General features: G+C 39.8%; 1 protein-coding gene across 4 annotated transcripts in view; it reads left to right on the plus strand.

Annotated features, from left to right (window-relative positions):
* The window catches only part of ARHGAP28 (Rho GTPase activating protein 28), a 189626-nt gene that overhangs the window by 133533 nt on the left and 30158 nt on the right, over positions 1-25935 (plus strand). For all 4 annotated transcript variants that reach the window (XM_010335561.3, XM_003924830.4, XM_010335562.3 and 1 more), the window contains 7 exons: positions 5847-5931; positions 8523-8665; positions 10995-11160; positions 11269-11360; positions 13983-14060; positions 19487-19649; positions 24489-24571. In XM_010335561.3, coding sequence (XP_010333863.2) covers positions 5847-5931; positions 8523-8665; positions 10995-11160; positions 11269-11360; positions 13983-14060; positions 19487-19649; positions 24489-24571 — 810 coding nt within the window. The remainder of the gene's footprint in view (positions 1-5846; positions 5932-8522; positions 8666-10994; positions 11161-11268; positions 11361-13982; positions 14061-19486; positions 19650-24488; positions 24572-25935) is intronic.

A 25935-nucleotide genomic window follows, 5' to 3' on the forward strand; every position in this document is an offset into this window, starting at 1 on the left:
CGCACATACCAGCAGAACGAGAAGGAGGATGATTGTGTGATTGAGTTGCCAAGAAAGAGGATGGCAGGCATGCCTTCCTTTCTAGGTGTTCCCATGGCAGTTCCATGGCCACAGTTCTATTTCTGATAAGACTGCTGGTCATGTTTTTCTATTTCTTTATTCTTCGCTGCTAACTTCTTCACATCATTGGTTCATTCAGTCATTTACTCAGCAAATTCTTATTGAGCACATGTTGTCTACAAATAGGCTTCTTGCAAGTTTGAGGGCATAAGAGAAAGAAAATGTTCCCGTGTGGCAGTTATAGAGCTGTCCAGGGTAAGTTAATCACTCAGATTTTGTTTTCATTTTCATTTTGTTTTTTTCTGAAGGCAAATTGAATGCCAGTAAATGACATAAATAAGAGTTTCAGCAGTATTGGGTCTAAAAAATATCTCACTGGTACTGGCCTTCAACTTATGTTGGATTGTTTGTTACTCAGAGTATCTTTATTTAAAAAATTTAAACAACATGGTTGTTTGCTAGAGTGACTCACAGATCCGGAGCGAGTGCTTTGGTAACTACATTTTGAGACCTGTGCTTTTTGGTTATAAGGAAACACAGGCAATCAGTTTGGTTTCCCAGTCTCTTCTAGGTGGAGGGATATCCACCAATCAAGTGAAGCAGGGGCCAGGGACTCAGGGGTCCTGTCTGTGATACCTGTGAAAATAAACCTATCCAGCCAGGCTAACTTCCCAGAGGGCAATTTACTGTCATCCCCAAGACTTCGGGGGACCCAACAACTTGGCCTACTGGAATGTATGTTGTAAAATGGTATAAAGAAGGCAACCTAAATGTATCTTTTCCAAAAGATAGCCATGACCAAGCTGTACCTTTCCCCAGTCTTCCATCTTTTCTGCATGTTTGAAATGCCAACTTTGTGATAAGTAAAACTGCCAGGCTTGCAGATGCTTGTCTCTATGCTTTGTTTTTGAAATCTGATAGGGTAAGTTCCCTCTCATCAAAGTTTGCATTAAAATTTCCTTTTGCCCTTCTTAGAAATTTTTTCTTCCAGGTGAACATACAGAAAGGCTATGACTACCCCACCAAAAACCTTGTTATGGCTTTATTAAGAATTTCATTAAATTTAAAGATTAATGGAGAGAGAATTCACATCTTAAAACATTGAGTCTTTCCATTGAGGAATAATAATTGTGTCTTTCCATTTTTTTATCCTTCAGTGAGGTTTTATAATTTATTCCTTTAAGTCTCACATGCATTTTCACACATGCTAGTTTGCACTGGTATTTTAAATTGTGTAATTTTTGATGATATTTTCTAACTTGTTTTGCAGCTATATCAGGAAAGGTTTTTGTTTCTTACAACAGTATCTCCCTTAACTTCCTTCCTGAAGCTTTTTTACTTCTAAAAATTTTTCATTTAATGTTATAATTTTCCTCAGAAATCATCTGCATATGCTGAACATTTTATTGACTCAATATGTAAAATAATTATTCGTCTCATTTTTTTCCCCGTGTTAGAGGACTGACCACCATCACTTCTAACACTGATTAATAATTATGGGAATCCTTTGATAAGCTCTTGATTTTTCTTATGAATTCTTCTAATGTTTCATCATTAAGGAGAATATTTATTCTAGGGTTCTGAGCTTCATAATTGCTTTAATCAGGAATGGAGTTTGAATTACATCAAATGATTGTCCAACATCTCTTAAGATTAATGTATTGTTTTCCTTCTTTAATCAATTACTTTAAGAAATTACACTGATAGGTTTTTCTTATATTGAACTATAATTATATTTCATTTCTTGTATGAACCCAAGTTACCATATTGTTATTCTTTATTAAACTGTAGAATTTGATTCACTACTATTTTAGCATTTTCACCTCTATTCTCGTAAATGGGATTAGTCCACATACATAATTTATTAAAATTTGTTTACCAGGGTTATGCTAATCTTTGTACAAATATGTTGAAAACTCTGGATATTTTTTAGTGTCTTGGAGCCACTTATTGAACTATGATGTAAGCATATAATATATAAATCTACACATATTTATAATTTATATATATTTTTGATATATTTAATAATTTGTTTATGAAGCCTCCAAAGCCTGGCATCATTATAGGTGTGAAGCTTTGTTTAATTTTTTAATGGATATAATTTAAGGGTTAGATTATTTTCTATCCCAATTTGTATGAATTTTGTCTTAGCAAGGTATACAATTTATTTTGAATTTCAAGATACGTTGTTATAAATTTATTTTGTGTGTGTGTGTATATATATATATGTACACACACTGACATTTATTAACATTATAATTTTAAAATTATCTGTGATGGTAAATACTATTCACTTTTTGTTTCTAAAATTTGTGTCTTATATCTTAATCAGACTGTAAATAGTTGCCCATATCAGCAATATATTTTAAATTCATAAACTTTATTATTGATTTATTTATTCATGGATTTACTTATTTTTGAGAGAACGTCTTGCTCTGTCACCCAGGCTAGAGTGCAATGGCGTGATCATGGCTCACTGCAGCCTTGAACAAGTGGGCTCAAGCTGTCTGCCTACTTCAGCCTCCAGAGTAACTCCGGGATTACAGGTGTTGCACCACCATGCCCAGCTATTTTTTTTCTTTTTTTTGCTAGAGATGAGGTCTTTCTGTGTTGCCCAGGCTGAGCTTTGTTTTTAAGAGCAGTTTTAGGTTCACAGCAAAATTGAGTGGAAAAGTACAGCGATTTCCTACATACCCCCATTCCCATGCAGGCCTAATCTTTCCAGCAACAATATTTTTAAAGAAACAACTAACTTTATTTAATTGTGCCTGTTTTTTCGTATTGCAGTAATTTATTCAAACCTTATTTTTTTTACATTCTTTCTTAGCTCTACTTCAATAATTTTTTTCTCGTCTCTTAGAGTATGAAGATATTTCACTTAACTTTAGTCATTTGCATTAAAGTTAAGAATCTCTGAATAATACTCTGGCTATTCTCATGGATATTTGGTATTTAATATTCTCATTGTCTTGATATTTAGGTTATAATTTCAGATGTGAATTATATTTTAATTCAAGATATCATCAGAATACCTTTCAATTCATGTTGAATAGATTTTGCCAGCGTTATATCTTCTACTTTAAAATGGTAGTGCATATTTGTCAGTGAATGAGGCTTCATTAAGTAGGTCTCTGGAGAATTTGACACAGTGTTTTCAAGTACATTTGTCCGTTCTGGCCTTGGTTGCAGAACAGAAGTCGAGGAGCCTTACTGTCTTTATTTAATCAAGCTCAGGTGGCTTTAGTACATGGAGTCATATAGCACAGAAACTCCAACCATGGGCAGGAATCAAACAGCCTGTCAGAGAGATCAGAAACATCTTCTGAGTCAATGAATTTTAAGTAGTGAACAGAGCATTGAGAATGTTTTATATGGTGTTTATTGAATATGGAGGACATACCAGATAATGTTAGTCAAAGCCTAGTTTTCAGATAAAACTATAGCAGATAGCACCAGGCTCCTACAATTTAAAATGTAACAACATAACCCCTCATACTCTACTTTCTAATCTTAGATTGTTGTAACTAGGGCAGCAGAGCAACCTTCAGCAGAGGGAAAGCACCTGTCATGATTGTGACCCGTTGTGATTCTGTCACTTCCCTTTGCAGTAAAAGCCCTGATGAGAAACACGTGTGCTGGGCACATTAGGGAAATGGTGTGCTCAGTTATGAACAAGCCAGGGAAGGTTGCTTTAAATGGGTGTTGCCTTTGTATTTAAAATACGTTAAAATCACTAGACAAATAAAAAATGATGCTAGTCATAATATGATCCTTAATGAGGAATCGATGTTTTAAAATGATATATGTCAAGCATCTCATCTTCCTGCTAAACCTACATCCCAACTCAGGTACCATATATTGGCTGCCACTGTTCCCTCATCTCCCCCATGAATCATTCTCTTGCTGTAACACAAAGATGAGCATTTGTTTGTCTTGCTCTGTTCTGTTTCTAACCCCATAGAATTCTAAGTCTCAACTCCTTGACCTGGCTTTCAAAATCTTCCATAATTTGTACTGATTCTCCTGATGAATTTATTTCTTATGATTCTGTAATACCATGACATGACTCTTCATGGTCCCTGGTGCTGAAATGCCTCAGATACTTCCATGCCTGAAATTTCTGCTTCCATCTCTGTCTGGCCTGAATGCTTCGCCTCTGCCTTTGGAAGTCCTGTTCGTTATTCCTTAAGTTCCAGCTCAAGCCCAACCACCTCATCAGTGAGAACCTTCTGGATGGCACCTCTTCCCTCTAGATTGCTCTCCAATAACACTTGCAGTTAGTGTTACAGAAATTAGCTCTTGACAGTGGCTTGTCTTTTCATAATGCTTCATAAGTGCTATTCTTTTCTCTTCATTGTAAGTAGCTCAAGAGCAGGAATTATGACTCAAATTTCTGCTTCCCCTAAGAAAGTCCCACAATTATTTACATTACAAAGAGCAGGCACTCTTTCAGTAAAATTAACAGGCTCCAGGCCAGTTTAACCGGCAGAGAAAATTAAGAAAATGACATTCAGTAAGTTTAAGTATCCTAAACCATCAGTTTCAAGCCCTAAATAAATCAAAAAGTGTTATCAGTTTTCAAGAGTCTTCTCTCCCATGGGTAAGTTATTTTAAAGTCTGAGAAAACATTTCTTTGTTGGAAGACTTAAGGAAAGGGAAAGTTGTCCATATCTCTTTAAGGATTTGAGTGTGTGGGTAATCTTTATTCTATAGTGTTACTTGGGGAGCCACCAAAGATCTGCTGGACAATGAACCTACATGAACCTAGACATTTTTTCATTTGTCATTCTTCCACCAATTACAGTAATTGGGCATCTATGTTTAATAATTGGACATCTATTCATATGCCATTTACACAATTATAATTGTATCAACTTTTTTGAAATAAATGGGAATAAAGGGAGATCATGAGGCTCAAAATTCCAGACTCCTTTGTGCAACTTGTAGTACATGATAAAAGTTCTTTCATGAAGCAAGTGTTCAGTTATTGCTAAATAAATACAAGAATTAAAAAAAACATAAGGCTCTGGGGGAAAACATTTTATGTGTGAATAGCATATAAAAGATTCTTGATGGCGTAGCAGATTTCACTATCACACATATTCACAGATAACTCTCATATTAAAATTTGTAGGATCTGCTTGTAAATGTTTTTGATAGGATTTGTGTGTCAATTTTTACTGATACTCATCCAGACCTAGGCAGTAGCTTGCTTCACAGGCCTTTATAAGAATAGATTCCAACTTCTGATAGTACTGCAGGGGAGTTCAGTGCTCTGGCAGGATTTCAATTTTAAAAGTACCAAATTAATTAAGAAGGGAAATTGAATTAGAAAAGATACTTAATATTTTGTTAGTTACTATCACTGTGTATTTTGCTGTGAGGGGAATTGATATGTTAATGTTATATTAACATAATATAATTAATATAAATAAGGCCAAAATGCATGAAGATTAATTAACAAATGATATTATAATTATCAAATTACGTGACATCAGGCATCATAATTTCTACCTCTTAGCAAAGGTAGAAGCAGCAAATATTTGAGAGCTAAGAAAGCAGTTATGTGGCCCTTACATTGTACACTTTTGTGAAACCAGTGTAAGCTGCACACATCCGAACAGAATGCAGAAACAGGCGATCAGATGCAGGGCCTTTGCCAAATCAAGAATGGCTTTTTTTGTGAAAATAACTCTTGTATACTGCAGAACATAAGTTAGACTGAAATGTGGGGTGGACTGTATTTATAGTAAAATGTTTTGTGTTCATCTTCCTTGGCTTGGCAGGCTCTACTCGAGACCATTCCGGACCTACCAGTTCATTCCAATGGATCACCGGAGCCTGGACAGCCAGTTCAGAATTCGATGAATGGTGAGCGGCATGCCTCCCATTGAACTTCAGCTGTGTCTTCTCGCTTTTGTTCTGGCACTCAGTACAGTTAGCAGTGAATTTCTAAGAGCAAAATAGAAGTGCGCTTTTCTCCCCATTGTGATTCTGTCACTTCCAACACTCACTCCTCCCACCCACCTCCAAACACTCCATTCTGTCATACGAGACAAAATTAATTGAGCCAGATTGGAAGCAGAATCTTTTCCTCCTTCACGACCACCTCATCCTTTAGAAACTCCTCACGTGGGTAGTGTCTTTGCTTTAAAGGCTGTTTCGCAAGTGATGTGGTCTGCTCCACCGTTTCAGGTAGGCCAGGAAGTAGGCACTTCTGAGGATCCCTAATTACTGCTCAGGCCTAGGCAGCTCCAGAGCGGGTTGCCGGGGAGGCCTTTACCTGGACCTCTTCCATCTGAGACGTGAGCTCCCTTGAGGGGCGCAGTATGGAATCTTGGTTCCTCCTGGTAGGAAATAGGCCCCCGTTTGGACATACTTCTGTGATTTCCCAGTTTTTCCCAAAATATGTGCATTCTTTTTGTAAATAATGGAGCCTGTGCTTTTTTCAGCATTGGCTTCAAAAATCAAAGATGTTGAGGTGACGAAAATGTTCTAAAATTGATCATTACGATGGTTGTACCACTCTGAACGTGCTAAAAACCATTGGCAGGTATACTTTAAATGGGTGAATCGAATGACGTGTGAAGTGTATCTCAATAAAGCTGATAAGAAAAAAATAAAAATAAAAATGAAGGGACTTGCTATTGGTTGCCATACTGTGACTTAGTTGAAGTCACGCCACTAAATGCTAGCCATCGATGAGGAGTGGTCCTGTGGTTTGGAGCATTGGCCTGTTTAATCGCTGCTCTCCAAAGATTCTCTTCATAGATCCTTAGGAAGTTATATTTGCGTCTTCCTATTTTGAATGCAAGCCCCTGTGTAACAATTGAGCATCATAGCTCTCCCTTTGCCATTTTCTTTTTTGAGTCAGTTTCACTCTCATCACTCAGGCTGGAGTGCAGTGGTGCGATCTCAGCTCACTGCAACCTCTGCCTCCCAGGTTCAAGTGATTCTCCTGCCTGAGCCTCTCAAGTAGCTGGAATTACAGGTGCCTGCTCCCATGCCAGGCTAATTTTTGTATTTTTAGTAGAGATAGGGTTTCTGCATGTTGGCCAGGCTGGTCTCGAACTCCCGACCTCAGGTGACCTACCTTCCTCAGCCTCCTAAAGTGCCGGGATTCCAGGCGTGAGCCCCAGCACCTGGCGTCCCTTTGCCATTTTCTAAGTTCTTGCTGCACTCATTTATTACTGTGTTTTCAATTAGCATCACTACTCGGAATTTTTATATCTATTGACTTATAAATTTCCCCACCTAATTTTAATGTAAAATTAACTAAGTTTTCTTTATTCTGCCTTTTGTTCCTTTTGTTCCACTTGGTAGTCCTCTAGTCAGTGCCTACCACAGAGGGCAAAAGAGAATGAGTTCATTTCATAATAAAATAATTATTCACCTTGCATATGAACAGTTTTGCCAGGCAGTGAAAGCAGATGACAAGCTGAAATCTTAATCAGAAATCAGGTTAGGATTGCTAAAGTGATTTATGGATTCACTTGTTTTTGCTCAATAAATCTTTTGTCTTAAGTTTCAAATTAGCTTGAGAAAAGCATTTTTTTTTTTTTTTTGAGATGGAGTTTCGCTCTTGTTACCCAGGCTGGAGTACAATGGCGCGATCTCAGCTCACCGCAACCTCTGCCTCCTGGGTTCAGGCAATTCTCCTGCCTCAGCTTCCTGAGTAGCTGGGATTACAGGCACGTGCCACCATGCCCAGCTAATTTTTTTGTATTTTTAGTAGAGACGGGGTTTCACCATGTTGACCAGGATGGTCTCGATCTCTCGACCTCGTGATCCACCCGCCTCGGCCTCCCAAAGTGCTGGGATTACAGGCTTGAGCCACCGCGCCCGGCCTGAGAAAAGCATTTTTAAGGGGTACTACTTATAACGCATTCAGCCTTTTTCTTAATGTATGTCACACAAAGTCGGGTATCCAATAATAAATAACAGAAATTCTAATTAATTTGCCTAAACACATTTAGCTGTGAAAGACAAACTGAATTTGAACAAACCTCAATAGATATTCCACAGGTGAGGGGAGAAACAAGGAGTAAACGTAGAGAAGAATTCCAGCACATTCCACCCTTTCTTCCTCTCCTTCAAGCTTCTGGTTACCTGTAATAGTGACATTAGTTCTAGATGAGCTTAATTTTAATATCATAAGAATATGTATAAATACTCTATTTTGGACTTCTTAAAATAATCCTCAGCAACTTTCATGAGATGTACAAATCAACTCAGGTTAAATTGTTTGTTTGGACAATGTTGATAGACATATGACCATATGGAGGTCTGTGATGCTACATCATTATTTCACTGAACTCCTCGGGGTGAGTCTGCTGCTTTTTCTTGCATATAAACACTCTAACATGCTTATGGGTTTACTTGTAAATATTTTGAATGTATTTCATAGCAAATAGTATTGATTGATTAAATGGCACATTAAATAGTCTCCATTTTATCTTCAGATGATGATTATCTGGTAAAGAACATTCCACCAGAGGCTGAAGAGCTGTCATTTGAAGTGTCTTATTCAGAAATGGTTACGGAGGCTCTAAAAAGAAATAAACTCAAGAAATCAGAGATTAAGAAAGAAGACTATGTTTTAACTGTAAGCAAAACCTCTCATGATTATTCCAGGAATTTTCTGTGACTTCTTCATGGAACAAAACTAAGATTTCTCTTTTTAAATATCTCTCTATGTGCACAGGGGGTTTCGGGAGGCCAGGCATCAGTGTTCACACCGCCATTTGGGGTGTCATTTGGGCACCGTTTGTTGGGCAGTGCACAGCCTGCTTGGCTGTCCCTGGCGCTCCTGTGTTGAGGAAAAGTTGTGAGGCTGTGTGCTGGAATACTGCTTTACAAATGAAATAGGGTTCTACCTGTGAGTTTTCTTGCACTTGATATTCTTTGTTTACTTATGCATCAATCCAGACCTTAACTTTACACACTTCTGCCTCTATAAGCCACATATCAGAAAAGGGTACTGCAAAAAGTCACAGTCATAAGAAGTGAAAACTCATGGGACAGACAACAAAAACATATCAAAACCAATTCAAGACTTCTATTATTACACGACGGGCAAAGATGGCTGCATACTTTGTTACCCTCAAAGTCTCTTTATTTACATCCAGAATGTTATGTCTAGGAAGCCTGATAGAGAACTATATTACGTTGGCCTATTTGCCATTCAACTACTGCATGTGGAAAAGTTTATCATGTGGAGTCCTGAATACTCTGTGCTGATCAGGGTCAGAGGCACGATGAGCAGGGCCCAGGCAGTTTTCAGAGCTGGGGGAATGAGTCATCTAGAAACAGACTTTTTGTACCAGGTGACTTGGAACATTCCCAAACAGCCATCCCATGACAGAGGAGAGGAAGAGGAAGGGAAGAACCCTAGGACTCACTGAGTGCCTTCTACGGGCCTGACACTGTACTAGGTATTTTATTAATAATGTAAGGTAGACCCTTGTGATTTTACAGCTGAGGAAAGAGACCCAGGGAAGCTAAGTAACATATCCAAAGCCCACAGCTAGTGGGAAGCAGAAATAGGATTTGAAAGTAAATGTGTCCAACTTCACAACCTTTCCTGGTCTCCAAGCAGTCTCCAGGTTAGAGAGCAATTGTAGTGATCTAGGGAAAAGAGAAGCCTACAGGACTCTGCTTTCACAGGGAACCTTTCCTTATATTAAAGAGAGGCCGCCAAGAGAGGATTCTGGCTCAGCATCTCCTCATCGAGGCCAGCTCCTTCTGAGGTTTGGCCCTTCCCATGACGAACTTTGCATAGGATTTAGCACATAGTAGTTGCTCAATACGTAATTGCAACTTTTGTTTATATTGTTGTTATGTGTTACTGTTACATGAGGACTTAGCCTCAGAAAGAAGGTAAACTAGCTAAGCATTTAATAGCACAAGGCATTCCTCAAACCACATCCTACATTTTATTTTTAAATATTTGGGGTTCCAAGGAGCAATTATTGAATGAATAATGAATAAAGAGTAGATTGTTTGAATACCCCAAAGAAGCTTCAATTTAGGCAATTCTTACGGAAAATGTGAACATAAAGCTTTATGATTTAAATTTAAGTGTTTGTAATTGAACCTATGGGATTTTTAAATTTACTTTGGCACTTTTTCAATACTACTCTTTCTGAGGGCAAAGTGAACCTGTGTATATTATATAAGAACTATCTTTTGCTTCTAAAAGGTCTTGCCGCCTACATTCTTCACGGTATTTCCAGATTGTTAAGTATTTGCTGCTGTTGTTGTTTTAGTGTCGTTTGTTTCTTAGTGTGAAAATAGAGAATGTGTCATTATCTCTGTTCAAAATGATAGAAGAATTATTTGTACATTCTCTGGATTTTGCTTTAAGAATTTGGAATCATTTAAATTTGATTTTTATGGTAGAATAACTGTTGTCTCAGCAAGCAGGTGTAATCATTTAAACTGGGAGATTACTAAGAGTCTCTTAATTGTGCAGTATGGGATAGATAAACCCCGATTTAAAGACTGACTTTCCAAGAAGAGAAAAAAAACACATATGTTTAGAGCTCTCCTGGGATATACCTAAGTGTATTGCCTGGTATGTGTGTGTCACATGTAATTCCAATTAAGAGCCATGGTGTATGCATTCCTGTTGCCTGACATGTATGTTGCTTGACACTGTCAGGTGTTCCTTATAAAGAAGGCAGTTTCCACAGTTGCAATAGCAATGTTATCATATGCTTTAGACTGCTGTTTTGCTTCTAATTAGCACAGTAGTGATCTGCAAATGTTCTGAATCACATATTCATATTTCCAGGATGCAGCATGCTCCTTAGAGATGTTTTGCAAATAGCATGTTCTGCTGCATAGATTTAGAGTGTCTGGGTGGCATTTGAGTGAATGTATAATAATTTTCCTTTGCCATAAAAAATAAATATCTTCACCGTGTGTTTTAGAAATTCATTGTTCAGAAAACCAGATTTGGCTTAACTGAAGCAGGAGATCTGTCTGCTGAAGACATGAAGAAAATCCGCCATCTCTCTCTAATTGAATTGACAGCCTTTTTTGATGCCTTTGGAATTCAACTGAAAAGAAACAAAACAGAGAAAGTAAAAGGACGAGGTAACTAACAAGACTGATTGCTTCTGGCCTTAACACTTTGACACAGTGGAATAAGATAGTGCTTTGCTGATTCTTTTTTATTTCCCCCTTTACTGTCTCACCATGAAGACAATGGGATTTTTGGAGTTCCGCTTGCAGTCCTCCTGGACAGTGACCGAAAGAAAGACCCCGGAGTGAAAGTTCCCCTGGTGTTACAAAAAGTGAGTAGCAGGCAAATGAAAGGAGGATTCACAGAGCTCGTGCTTATGGTTTGGTACTTTTTAAATACACAGATAAATTTTCTTTTAGATTTAAAGACACTAATGCCTTATTAGGACTCAGGCCGCTGGTGATTTCAGCTTTATTCCATATACCGCACAATGGCCCACGGTGCCCAGACTGTGGTGATGGACACAGATACTCTGACCCAGAGCACAAACGGTTACATTTTTTCCAATATATTTTCAAATGCTATTTGTGCATATGAATGTATTTGTGTGTGTATTTATTTGATTATTCTGTCTAGATAAAGTTGAACATTAATTATTAATGATGCATATATAAATATAAAAGTATTTTCTGAAATATAGGCTGGGTTTTTTTTTTTAATAGGCTAGGTTTTAAACATATGTATATGTGTAATCATTTTATCAATTTTCCAAACAGAGTTTAATAAAGTATAAAAACCAGCATGTTCTGGTCACTTTCCATTGTGACTGGGCAGATAGGATACATTTAGACAAAAAGCATTAATTTTGTGGAAGGGGTTTTGGAAATGATATTATCTGAACTATAAAATGCTGATATCTCTGTGACTATTGTTGCTGAATACCTGATTTGTTTTTTTTTTTTTTTTGAGACGGAGTTTCGCTCTTGTTACCCAGGCTGGAGTGCAATGGCGCGATCTCGGCCCACCGCAACCTCCACCTCCTGGGTTCAGGCAATTCTCCTGCCTCAGCCTCCTGAGTGGCTGGGATTACAGGCACGTGCCACCATGCCCAGCTCATTTTTTGTATTTTTAGTAGAGACGGGGTTTCACCATGTTGACCAGGTTGGTCTCGATCTCTCGACCTCGTGATCCACCCGCCTCGGCCTCCCAAAGTGCTGGGATTACAGGCTTGAGCCACCGCACCTGGCCTTGATTTGCTTTTAAGTAGTGTTGTTTCATAGCCAACAATTTATACCAGTTTTTACCTGAGTGTGCGTTTATTCAACAATGACATCCAGTGGCACAATTAAAATTCCTAGTCCCTAACACAAATCTTGTTGAATTTTAACTCAAGTTTTTAAATGGTATTTTAAAGGAAACACATACCTACCTGACACTGACATTTGTACGTCATTTGTTGAGCTTCCTATATTTTACTATCAGTGTCTCAAATTGAGATACTTCTCCAGTCAGGTGACTGGCTGGGAGGATGGCACCCAGATGGCCAGAGGACACAGGCAGCACCTTTGTCCACAGGAGCCCTCTGTGGGCGACTTCCCTCGGCAGGGCTGTGCCGATGCTGTTCACGACATATCACGTCCAGTCAGCACGGAGCAGCCCAAGGAGGCTGGTGTTACCATTGCCCTTTTACTGATGAGGCAGCTGATGAATAGGAGAGTGAGATAACTTACCCAAGACACACAGTGAGTGAGAGGTGGGATGGGAAAAGGAGCTCAGCAAATAGCAAAGTCCAGAGTCTATGGTGACTCTGAGATGTTCTTTCCTTCATTGAGTTAAAACCAGAATTTTCTTTGCCCTGTATATAAAAGATAGAGTTTGAAATATTCATCAAAATCAAAGACAGACATTTCGGCACAGAAGTTTATAATACTGTGTAAGTACAAAAATTTAGCATAGAACTTAGCACGTAGAAAGTACTCAATAAATGCTAGTTAAACTAGATCTGGATTTCTATCATGTTAGCAGCATGTTAGCTGTAGTAGTGCTGGATGTTTAAGTGTTCCTCGTTATGACACCTCAAGATACTGTTTTCCCACTCCTGCAAGAGAGGCTTTTCTTACAGACATGTTTCTTCTTCCTAAATCTATTTATCTTCATACCTAAGAGAATTACCTTAGTTCCAGGCACCATCCACCATCATTTCTTGAAAGGAAAATAGCAGAGATGCTGGATCCCCTTCTTACTGGGCAAACTTGGCCAAGTTATTTTCCTTGCCAGAGATACACTATGAGCTGTGTTCTTACAGTGAACTGAACTGTTTCAGTTAGTCTCCTCAGCAGTAGAACAGGGGTAATGATCCTACCTACTTCATAGGGTTATTGTGATGATTAAATGAGTTAATGTAGGTAAAGAACTGAGAATAAGATTTTACACATAATAAATGCACAATAAATGGTAGTGTTTATTACTTTTTTTAACACCCATCCCCATCGCAAGAACTCATAAAATCGTTACCTCATCTAAACTCTTTGGTCAGACATCTAGAATTCCTGCAGTTTCTTAGTCAGAGTGATTACAACCAATGACAATAGATTTAGAATCTTTTATTACTGATCAATCTGCAGAAAGAGTTGGAGGAATCAGATCTTAAAAATGGGTAAGAGGCATATATCATTTTAGAGCAGTTAACAGCATGAACTTGGGTTGTTGCCATTACTTAAACGAGGCTGATCTTAGGAGAGCTGTGTAACTACTATAAATCTGTATTTTCTCATTTGCATATTGGAGAATAACGTGACATCATAGGATGGCTGTGAACATTTAACAAAGCATTCAAGTGCCAGGCACATATGTATGCTTGGTAACTTATCGATTCATGTCATCGCTGTTATTATTTTAGATGTTTGTAATCACATAGAGGTACTTACTCTTGTACTGTATCATTGCTTTCTAGTTTTTTGAGAAAGTCGAGGAATCGGGTCTGGAATCTGAAGGAATTTTTCGACTTTCGGGATGTACTGCTAAAGTCAAGGTATTGAACATGTGGCCTCTTCCTAGGTAGTGTTCTAAGCTGGCTAGATCCAGTTCACACAAGCACTGGGTATACAGCGCTTTGTGGTTTATTCAGTATTATCGCCTGGTTCTTCCTAGTATTCCTTGGTACCTGTGGTAAAATGTTTGTTCCAGAGTTTTTTCATGATCCAGAAATTTAAAAATCCAAACAGCAACATTAAAAAAACAAAAACAGCAGTGAAGCTGCACATCAATTCACCTTCAGAAACTGCCGCTTGTCTTTAGTTTGGAAAAGTTGAACCGTCTCCTCACTGTTTTGGAGGCTAAACACCTTAGTGTCTTGTGTCCTCTCCGTCCTGGAATTCACTAAGCCAATGTTATCTGAGCCTTTATTTCCATCATTCGTTGCCTTAAACATTGTTTGGCTGTCCCTTCGGTGAAAGTTGTTACAGTAATTTGTAGCAATGGCTGTCACCACTAGATGACTCACTCAGCAGTTCCAAAACCCAGTTCCACTTACGGTAATGTGAACATCCACATCTAAAACCAGCTGTTCAGTGTGAATCTTGATCCTCTGCTTTCTTAATTCCATGAGGTGGCAAACTCTACAGTACAATAAAGTAAAGGATTAGTAGAGAAGAAAAGCTTTTGTCATAAAAATGCACCGAAACATCACACTGTGTCTGCGGGTAGGCGTACACCATGGGGTTCATTCCTGCAGCTGGCTCGCTCCCTGGCTTGCAGACCTGAAAAACTGAGCAGTTTGAAAAGATGGATCCCTGAGCAAACAGTCCCAGGGGTAGGGGAAAACAAATGTGGTAATGTTTATCAAAAGGAAATTTTTAGAGGCAAAACAGCATCTCTTCATTAATTCATTTTGGTACGTGTTTTGGGAAATTCTATTTGTATCAGTCTCAGAGTTTTTATATAGGAGTGTGATGAGAGGTTTTTCTAACAGGAAACTGAGAATAGATATGCTGTGTCTATTGGACTCTCCAGAAAGCCGATGCTGAGATGGGTGAGGAGCAGAGTAGCGTCATGGTGGTAGTGCTCCTGAAGGATGAAAGGGGCAGGAATCAGGATTGACCAGGGTGAGGCCCCGACAACAGTGCAGGTCTGACAGTTCCTCACCACGGAGGAGGCACGTGCTGCGAAGAATCGGCCAGGCCCTAGTACCCTTGCCTCACCCTATCCTGGGCTGGGGCATCCCGTGGAAAATATGGCTGAGCCACATCCAGAAGGGGCCAGCAGCTGCGAGAGTCTGCTACCTGGGCTTTTGCAGAAGAGGGCAAGTTTTCCCATGAAGGGAGTCAGAGCAGGGCACCAGGGCATCAGGGCTCTGGGCATGCTGAGGAGTTACGACTTCCCTGAGAGTGGAGTTGGCTGAATGCTGGCACAAGCTCTTGTGGAAGGCAGGGAAATGCCCAACGGTTCCTTCAGGCTTATGCTTTCTAAATTCAGTCTGCCTTTTGTCTCCATTTCTCATGCGTTTGGTTCTTACATACACTTCTGAACAAATGTATACTGCATCTAAGGATGAAAACCATTACTTATTTCAGTTCAATCTTTGGTTGTATCTACAGAGTCAGAGAACCAAAATGAAAGAAACAGAGTCCATCTCTTGAAACCTCCCTCCATGATTGGGAAACTGTATTTGCACATATTCTTACTGGTTCCTCTGTGTGTGTGTGTGTGTGCACGTGTGTGCGTGTGCGTGCGCACACGCGTGCGCAGGCGCACACACGAGCATGGGTATATAAAGTGCATAATGGATATGATTTAAATGTCCTATTTTTAAACCATCCAAAGGAGAACACATTACAGGACATTTCCTGCGTGCACAGAGTTAGCATTATAGGAGCGGTTGCTTTTCTTTGGCTAATACGCTACTGAAAAATGCTCCTGGAAGGCAAATCATTCCTTCAGAATGTTCTTATAGGCACCTGGATTTCTAAACCACATATAGGTCAAAGTCTTTTCTCCCCCACCCAGTTTTATGTAGTTTCAGCCTATTTATTCCATCATCTATTAGTGGAAAATGTAATCCAGATGTTTTCACGGTTTGGGCCCCAGGAAAGCCAATGCAAAAGACATCTGGGCACGTGAACAGAAACTGGGCAACACTGCCATTAGAAAGGCATTGAAATGTGATGCATTAAAGTGATTTTTATTCCTCTCCTTTATTCAGACTTTTAATTTAAACTACCTCCTTTTTTGTAATTCATCCACTGAACTACTAAAAACTCCATTATCATTATCCTCGAATTGGGCCAAGTTGATACCAGCCCTGTGGTCCGCTAGTGTATCATTACTGTGAACAGTCTGGCCTGGCTTTGTGCTTTAAACACTTGGGGAGGCTGATGGGGGAAGCAGCCTGGGAGGAAGCTGCTGGTTTCAGCCAAACCGGGAACACGCAGCTGCAGAGCCAAGTTCCAGACTTGAGGCCTCGGCTCATTTGGAACCAATTTAATGCTTTGGTTGGTGTTTGCAATGATTTTCTTTTCAAAAATGACAGAAATTTGAGCCAAACACCGGGGAATATATTTTATGGAAAGAGGCAGACTGTTTGACCTGCGAGATTTTCTTTTTTGACTAGTTTGAATCATTCCAAGGCTGTTCTAAATGTTTTATAATTACCTCACCTGGCTTATTTAGGCTGGTTATTTGCATTTGTATAAAACTACCTCAGACATAGAAGCAGGTTGCATTTTTGCTGAAGAGAGATTTAATGACAAGACTTCTTATCCATTCGTAGTGCTCTCAGTAACAGGGGTCAGAAAAACCTGACTTCTGAACCTCTTAAGTGCTCCCTGTCTTTCGCAAGGTAAAGTCACACCTGGTTGACTTGGCTTCACATTGGGACCACCACTGAAATGCCAGCTCTGTTCAGAACCAAAAAAAGACATTCTTTCTCTCAGTGTTGCTTTATACCAGCCATCCAGACAAGATGACACGGTATTATTCCCCAGACAGTCACACTGCATTCGCATGGGGTTCCCATAGCAATGACGATGCAGGTTAGAATAGACCTGAGAGCGGGGGAGGGGCAAGCAGCCCATGCGGTGTTTACTGAGTGCTGTCAGCATGGCAGGCCCTGTCCTGTGAGCTCTACATGATATTATTTGTTTTGATCTTGGGAATGTCATTTTAATACACCATTGTACAGTGAGAAGCTTGAGGCACAGACCATATATCCTAGTCAGTTGCAGAGTTGTGATAAAAGCCTAAAGGATCTGGTTGTGGCACCTCCTCTTGACCCTGGTGCCCTGTTGCCCCTTAGGTGACTGGGAACCACTCACATGTTAGGATGGCCACATTCCTGATTCAGATAGATCCCTTTGGCAGAGGTATGGGGAAACCAAATTTGAATTCGTCTCCTCTCGCTGGGGTTTCCTGTGCATTTGGAAAACAGTGTCTCCTTTGCTTTACTGCAGTGGTACCAGGCAATTGATGGGAAATGCTTACTCCTCCTCCTGTATTTTTCCTATTAACAGCACTGCCATCTGCCCATTACAAATCAGTGGAAATCATCTTGGAAAATCATCTTGGATGATTATTTCTCTCTCTGAGTCTCATGTTCAATCCATCACTGATTCTTGAGAATTTTCCCTCCTGGGCATTTCTTAAATGCCTCCTCTCCTTTCTATCCTGCAACTGTTTATCCAGATTAGTCCCTAGTTATCCGTCCCTGGAAATGGTGCCACGGCCTGATAACTGGATTCTTTGCCTGCCTCTTGCTTCCACCCACCCGACCTGTGCCAAGCTCCACACTCCCCCAAGTCATTTTTCCATCTAGATGTCAGAAAAGATCATTCTACCCTTGCCATCCCCTTGCTTAGAGATGTTCCAGGCTCCCTCATTGCCTACAGAGTGAAGGCTGGTCCCCATAGCACTGGTGGTGGCTGCTCTCCAGTCTCATTCCTTGCTCTAGATGTGCCAGCAACGCTGAATGAACTGGAGTCCCCCAGACACACTGGGTCTGCTGGCATTTGTATCACTGCTTGAGCAGGATTCCCTTCTATTTCCTCTTCCCTGTAACCCTCAAGACTTGGCCCTAGCAGAGTTTGACTTCTCTCTTTCCTGGCTGCATAGCACCAGTACCTGACTTTTTTTATTGCATGAACACTCTGAATTAGTAGTACCAGCTCATGAAATAGTCCCACTCACTAGACTACAGGACACCTGAAGGCAAAGAATGGATCTCATGCATCCTCCTCTTTCCAGAGCCCCCTCTATCTCTTTCATTGTAGGAGGAACTTTATGCTTAAGATTTTGTGAAGTGTGTTTATCACCAAAGGGTTTCTTGATTAGCTGAAGTATTCCTATAAGATTGAAAGCTTCTCCAGGAAAAGAAGAAAATCTCCTTTTGATGTTATCAGTAGGGGTGAGAGGGTACATCAGAATCACGTATGTCTCTGCAAGAAACTTGTGCTGCCAGGGTCCTCCAGTTTGCAGACTCTGGGAGCCGAGAGAGTGATTATCTGGCTGGTTAATGAGCTGATCCTTGTTAGGAAAAGGTCAGATGTGCACACTGACTCTGGCTGTGTATGCTCAAGGCCAGAAGAATTAGGCTTCTCATGAGAATAAAGCAGAGGCCTTAAAGAAACAGAGCTTTTAGAGTTCCCTTTCTACGTATCCTTTCCGGAGTAGTTAGTGTCAGCCGGGAGACTGACTATAACTGGCTGGCATTATAGGTAAACCTTGTAGTTCAAAGGAACCGTAAAAAATGAGTTTGCCTTTGAAAAGAAACATGAAGCCTGAGTGGCATTGATAATCAGATGAGTTAATAATGTAGGATTTGTGAGCCAAGTAGAACTTATGGAGGCTTAGAGATTTTTTTAAAGGTATTTGTACAGTGCTCCAAACCTTACGAAGGACTGGGTAAGCATGCAAACATGTGGAAGACATGTGTCTGTCTTGGAATAAAGCTTTGCTGTCACTGCTCCAGGAAGATGTCATAGGTTTGCATGTTGCAGCAAGGTCAGAGTTACTTTATTGGGTTATTTTTCATTCTGTATGTGAAGCGGCTGAGAGGCAAACCTTCTTGATCTAATTTAGAGATGGAAGAGAGGGTGGCAGACGGGATTATGAAAAGAGGGGGAACGGAGACTTTGTCAGAATCTAGCAATGCATTTATCATGGGGGAATAGAAGTATTCTGCCAAAACCACAGAAATGAAACTGTGATTAGAGTGGAGAACTTCTGCATTTGTGTAGAATTAGAAAATTATTTCAAGATTAACAGTATTTTAGAAATATTTTAGAAAATGTTTTTAAAAATTCATCCTCAACTAGCTATTTCCCTTAATCATGTTGAAAAAAATTACCCTTAGTAGACATTACCTTACCAGTCTGTTTACAAAAATATGAGAACAGTTTTTGAAGGGGAAAATGGGGTCGGGTGGTAAAAACCCATTGAATACTGACTGTTTTCCTTGATTTACAGCAATACCGTGAAGAACTTGATGCCAAGTTTAATGCTGATAAATTTAAATGGGACAAAATGTGCCATAGAGAAGCTGCAGTAATGTTGAAAGCATTTTTCAGAGAACTACCCACCTCTCTCTTCCCTGTGGAATATATACCTGCCTTCATCAGTCTAATGGAAAGTAGGTAGAAGATTTTAAGTGTGAATGCACTAAGATATAAGGTCAATAAAGTGAGAGCAGAAGAGAGATGCTGAATCAAATGTGCTCATGCATAGATTTGCTGTGCCCTGACAGTGCTTGGTGAAATATTAAGTTTGATGGTAAACAGTCATCTACTTACATACTTATATACTGAAGCCTGGTTTAGAGGGTTTTATCATCATTAAAAGGCAGAGGGGTTTGCAGAAAGACCAGGCTCTTGAGATTTAAATTCCTGTGCAACCATCTGTTAGCCATGCAGTCAAACCTTCTGAGGCTCAGTTACTACATCTGTAAATTGCAGATAATAATTACTTGTCGGGGCTGCTGTGGGTATTGAATGAAGTCATTTAGAATAGAGTCTGGTGTGTGATAATCCATTAAAAATACGAGATCACTTCTTTTCTTAAATCTGAGGTCCTGGGACTGATAATGCAGCATGCAATAAATACAACACAGAAGATAATCTGTCTCTGAAAATTACAATGTCACATCATGTTTCTGAAAATTATAAAGTCATATAGATTAGGTCTTTAAGTGAAGTATATAGGTAAAAGCACAAAAACTCTAAAGTGCATTTTGTAATTGACAGGGAATTATTTGGCATGGTTTGAGCACAAAGGTTGAATATCATGTAGGATGTAACAAGAGAAAAGTTTGGAAAAGTAGAATGGGGGTACATAGTGGGGGCTTTAACTATTAACCTGGGGAGTTCAGGGCTCACAAGTCTAAATATGTATGAACCTGCTAAGTAAACGTTGATTCTACGTGGACCAAAAAGGGCTGTGTCCAAACCGAGAGGACATACCCCGTCTAGAGACATTGGCCACTGCTTGGTTCTCGAGAATGATTGCTGTGCCAGATTGAGAGCAAAATCCAGGCTTTAACGGGGAAACTCTTAATGTGAGAATGTCAACCACTGTTTTGTTGCTGCTGCTGTTGTTTTGAGACAGGGTCTTGCACTGTTGCCCAGGTGGGAGTGCAGTGGTGCGATCTTGGCTGACTGCAACCTCTGCCCCCAGGGTTCAAGCTATTCTCCTGCCTCAGCCTCAAGTAGCTGGAATCACAGGCACCTACCACCACGCCTGGCTGATTTTTGTATTTTTAGTAGAGATGGGGTTTCACCATGTTGGCCAGGCTGGTCTCAAACTCTTACCCTCAAGTTATCTGCCCACCTCAGCCTCCCAAAGTGCTATGACTACAGGTGTGAGCCACCACGATTGGTCCAGCCACTAATTTAAATTTTAAAATGTTGTGTGAACTTAACAAGTTATGTCTGTATCTGCCAATTTACAACCTTCTGCAGGTTGGCCAGAACTACAAAATCATTAACATTACAAGGAAAGAAAATAATGGATCCTAACTTGTAAGACAAAATTTTTTCTAAAAATTATGTAGGTTATAAATCTTTGAATTTTCGAACTAAACCAGATTCATAAAATAATCTTTCATGTCTTAAAAGAAGAGAATATGGCAGGCAAGGCAGTGGTTTCCTAAGCTTTAATTCACATGCTGTCCACTACCAGTATCTCTTTTCTTCGTAAGATTACTGTTTTTATTTTATGAGAAAAATTTGCTGAGAAAGAGAGAAGAGCTACCAATTTCCTTCATCCTTTTTTATTTTAGATATTGTATTTTTTTCAGTTCTAGAATTTTCAGTTGGTGCTTTTAAAATACTTTCTGTTTTTCTGTTGCAGTGACCTATCTTTTCATTCATTATATTTTCCTTCACATCATTGAATACAGTTACAACAGCTGCTTCAAAATCCTTGCTGGCTAGTTCTAACACCTGGGTTATCTCAGGGTTGGGCTCTGTCTTCTTTGAGAATGGGTTACACTTTCCTGTTACTTTGTATGTCAAGTAAGTTTAAAGCCTATTCTGAACATTATGAATATAGTGTTTGGAGACTGTGGATTCTGAAGCATTTCTCCAAAAAATGTTGTTTCGTTTCTTTTCCTATTGTTGCTCTTTTAAACAGGCAGTTTGCTTGACTGGACTCGAATTGCCAGTGGCCTTTTGGGCAGGAGATCAAATTTCTGTTCAGTTGTTCAGTCCTTCGCTGTGTTATCCCCTGCACGCATGGGGGAGTTTGTGGGTCACCCAGAGATTTGGGTGTTTATACCGGAATTAGGGTCTTTTATCTTTGGATCACTCATTTGGTTTTTTGTTTTGTTTGGTTTGGTATTCTGAATTATGCAAGGACGATTCAAACCTCTAATTCCAGATCTATTCAGAGAATTATATTTAAGAAAGATATATAAATATATTAGTTTTCATCCTCTGAAATAATTAATCCTTATGTTCAAACCATGCCAAATGATTCCCTGTCAGTTACAAAATACACTTTATGGGTTTTTGTGCTTTTTTTTTTTTTTTTTTTTTTTTTTTCTGAGACTGAGTTTCGCTCTCGTTGTTACCCAGGCTGGAGTGCAATGGCGCGATCTCAGCTCACCGCAACCTCCGCTTCCTGGGTTCAGGCAATTCTCCTGCCTCAGCCTCCTGAGTAGCTGGGATTACAGGCATGCGCCACCATGCCCAGCTAATTTTTTGTATTTTTAGTAGAGACGGGGTTTCACCATGTTGACCAGGATGGTCTCGATCACTTGACCTTGTGATCCACCCGTCTCGGCCTCCCAAAGTGCTGGGATTACAGGCTTGAGCCACCGCGCCCGGCAGGTTTTTGTGCTTTTACCCAAAGACTTCACTTAAGACCTAATCTGTATGACTTTGTAATTTTCAAAAGCACTGTGTGACGTAATTTTCCAAGACAGATTATCTTCTGCGCAGCATTTACTGAACACAGTATCATCATTGCTGCCTATCTGACTGCAGTCAGTACATTTCACTGAAGGGAGGGGTTCTGAGAAATAACCTGAAAGAGTTCACAAAGGAGTCCACATTTCTTCATATGACTTTGAAAGTGTAAAATACTATGTTGCAGGTGGTTGATTTGATACCAGCGAACCCTGCAGGAAGCCCAAAGTTCTGGCCTGCTACCAGCAGTCAATAATGGCCTTTTTTGCCACCTAAGTAAGCTCTAGTTGTAACAAGATTTTCTGAAGGAGAGGACTGTGAACATGTGCGTGCGTGCGTGTGTGTGTGTGTGTGTGTGTATGTGTGTGTGTGTGTTTTTAAGCTGTCCCTCTCAATACCCTCAAATGGAGCTCAGAACACAGAGCCTTTTCCACTAGTATTATTACTTTCTCTTTTCAAACTTGGCCCCAAACTTGCCCATAAAATTAAAGGACTAGTAGTTCATCAATCAAGCCTCAGATGCTTTCATTACATGCTTAATAACTTTCTGGGGGAAGTAATGACCTGAGGAGAGAGAATACTCTTGACTGGCATGTATTAAATGAATTAATACAAAACTATTAACCACGAAGCAGTGTTGGGCCAGGCTTCCTAAGCAAAATGAAAATGGATTATTTGCCAAATTAAACTTCATCTTAAAGGAGCTTCATAGTTTCTCTGAAGTTAATGGAAACAGTAGTCTTAATCCTACATTTGCATCTCTTGGTCTTTTTCCCCAGATGGTTTTTGTTTTTTTAAATTGCATTGGAAAATTACAGACAGTCCTCAGCCTGCAGTTTATGCACTAACATAATGTCTTACCTGCCCCTAAACACTTTGCACTGAGACTTGCTCTTAAAGTTTCTATTATTCAGGCAAACCCACATCAATGTATATTTGCCGTTTTCAGTAACATTCTGGACCTGTGTTATTATAAATTTGATAAAAGTATCTACAAATCCACACGTGGCTTTTGCTTCAACAATATGATCCTCTCTCTCCCCCTATATGACTTGGTTGTATACACTTGTCATTGGTAACCTAGTAGCTCATCACAAGTGTTTCCACTGCTGAACAGTTCAGTTAACTTCACCGGCAGCTGACTGCCTTCCAACCAACCGTTGAATAGACATAGATAGATTTTCCTTCAACTTGAGAACTCCCCAGGGATTCCGGAACATAATGCTTTCCTCCAGGAACTCCCCACCAAGACACCATTTTCAAGAGAATACAGAGAGCCAAAGGAGAGCCTAGATTCCCTGGTGTACTCTAAATTTTCAGCACAGCTGGTCGTGGATTATCCGGCTGTGGATGGAATCCCTGAGTCTAAATGCCAACCCTCTGGCGCCATCTTGTGTCACCATTGAGGAGTAAAATCACCTTCCCTAAGTGTCCATGGAAGATCTAGCTTAAGTGTCACAGATCATAAAAACAAGAGCAAACATGTAGAAAGATAACTATGTACAGGTACTGATTTAAACACTCTACATATATTAACTCACTTAAAATCATAACAGCCTGTGAGATGACTATTCCCATTCTACAGTTAATAAAGTAAATGCGGCAGGGATTAAATAACCTGCCCAAGGTCACATGGCAACTAAATAGTAGACGAGGATTGGAACCTTGTTCTAAATCTGTGTCCCTGATACTTACACTCTTCTACCTTATGATATGGAAGCAAGGTTTATTTTCTCTTGTATGGAGCTTAACTTCTATTTGTAGTATTAAAGGAAGGGAAGGTCTGCTAAAGTACTTTGAAAAGGAAGTGCTATAAAAATCCAGAATTATTCTGAGGATCTCCTGGGCCACCTGCCTCAACGATGGCATCATGGGATGGGAAAAGAGAGTTGATGGACGGAGGCCACTGTCCAAATGAACAAATTTACATTGCTGGGCACAAAACCTGAATCTCTACCAACAAAAGCTGTCAGGAGCCCTCCTGTGCCGCCAGATGCTAGCAAGAAATGCTGTCAGGATGCATCAGTGTTATTGAAGATGTATGACTATTTCTGTTTTCTTGTTAGGAGGGCCTCATGTCAAAGTACAGTTTCAAGCCTTACACCTCATGGTCATGGCGCTGCCTGATGCCAACAGGGATACAGCTCAGGTATGTCCCGTCCGTCTCCCGATCTGTTATGAGGCTCTTATTGCTCAGAGGACATGGATCATATAGGAAAATGAAAATGGAGGTGACAGCTCACTGAGCCACCGGGGTGTGCTGCAAACACACGGCCTTTCTGTGTCCCCACTGCCTTTCTCCTGAGGAAGACAAGAAAGAGTGGGGATCTTGGTATCTTCTTTTTTTTCTTTTTTTTTTTTTTTAGAGACAGAGTTTTGCTTTGTCACCCAGGCTAGAGTGCAGTGGCATGATCACAGCTCACTGCAGCATTGACTTCCCAGGGCCAGGTGATTCTCCCATCTCAGCCTTCCAGGTAGCTGGAACTACGGGCATGTGCCACCACACTCAGCTGTTTTTTTGTAGAGACAGGGTTTCATCGTGTTGCTCAGGCTGGTCTCAAAACTCCAGGGCTCAAGTGATCCTCCTGCCTCAGCGTCCCAAAGTGCTGGGATTACAAGTGTTAGCCACCATGCCTGGGTGGTATATTCTTAAACATTTAAGTTTCATTCACTCTTCATCCCAGAGATGTTGACTGACTGTCTTGTGTCAGGCACTGGGCAAGGTGTTAGGAGTAGGAGAAGAGGCGAAGATGAAGGCTTGGGTGGAACAGTGTCAAAAGTCAGTCAGACCATGATGTAACTCGTAAAACAGACTCTATAATTGCTGGTCCTCAGCTACTCATGTTAGTCTGGTGTACTGAAGTGGAAAGAAAACTCTGATGAGTGTCCTGGGGGAGGAATTTGAAATCACTGGTTTAAATTATATTTTCAACATGTTCACATTTTTAAATTTGTGAAAGTAATTGAATTTAAATAGTTCTACAATTTCAGAATTTTAGAGATCACCTGAAAGAATTTGGTCATTTTACGTATTAGAAAAATGAAACTCAGAAAAGTGATTTCTCCACGAATATATAATGGAACATTTGATAGAATCATATTCTATAATTCCTCATCCCCATTTTTTCTTTCTGTATTTCACATTCATCCTTTGCTGTATTTTGGTAAAAATCAAAGTTTCTCTTGCTCTCTGGACAATCATTCTATATACAACAGGAAATTTGTTTTAAGCACAATAGGTATTTGGAATCTTTGAAATGAAATTGAGATAATGATGAGTTGAAAAGAGACTGCAATTTTGAGGCCAGTAAACATAATTCTGAAAACAAAGATGGTTCTTAGCGCTGCCTCTTATCAGGCATTTCAGTGTGATGAGAACCTTCCTCCTACACAGTGAAAATATCTATGTCAATTACAATATATGTCAGTCATATTATATTCTCAAGGCAAAGAGGGGGATCAGCTATGACATAAAAATGTCCTTTTCTAATGTAATTTGGTAATTTTTCAAAA

Source organism: Saimiri boliviensis, chromosome 13 (assembly GCF_048565385.1).
Source record: "Saimiri boliviensis isolate mSaiBol1 chromosome 13, mSaiBol1.pri, whole genome shotgun sequence".
NCBI lineage: Eukaryota > Metazoa > Chordata > Mammalia > Primates > Cebidae > Saimiri > Saimiri boliviensis.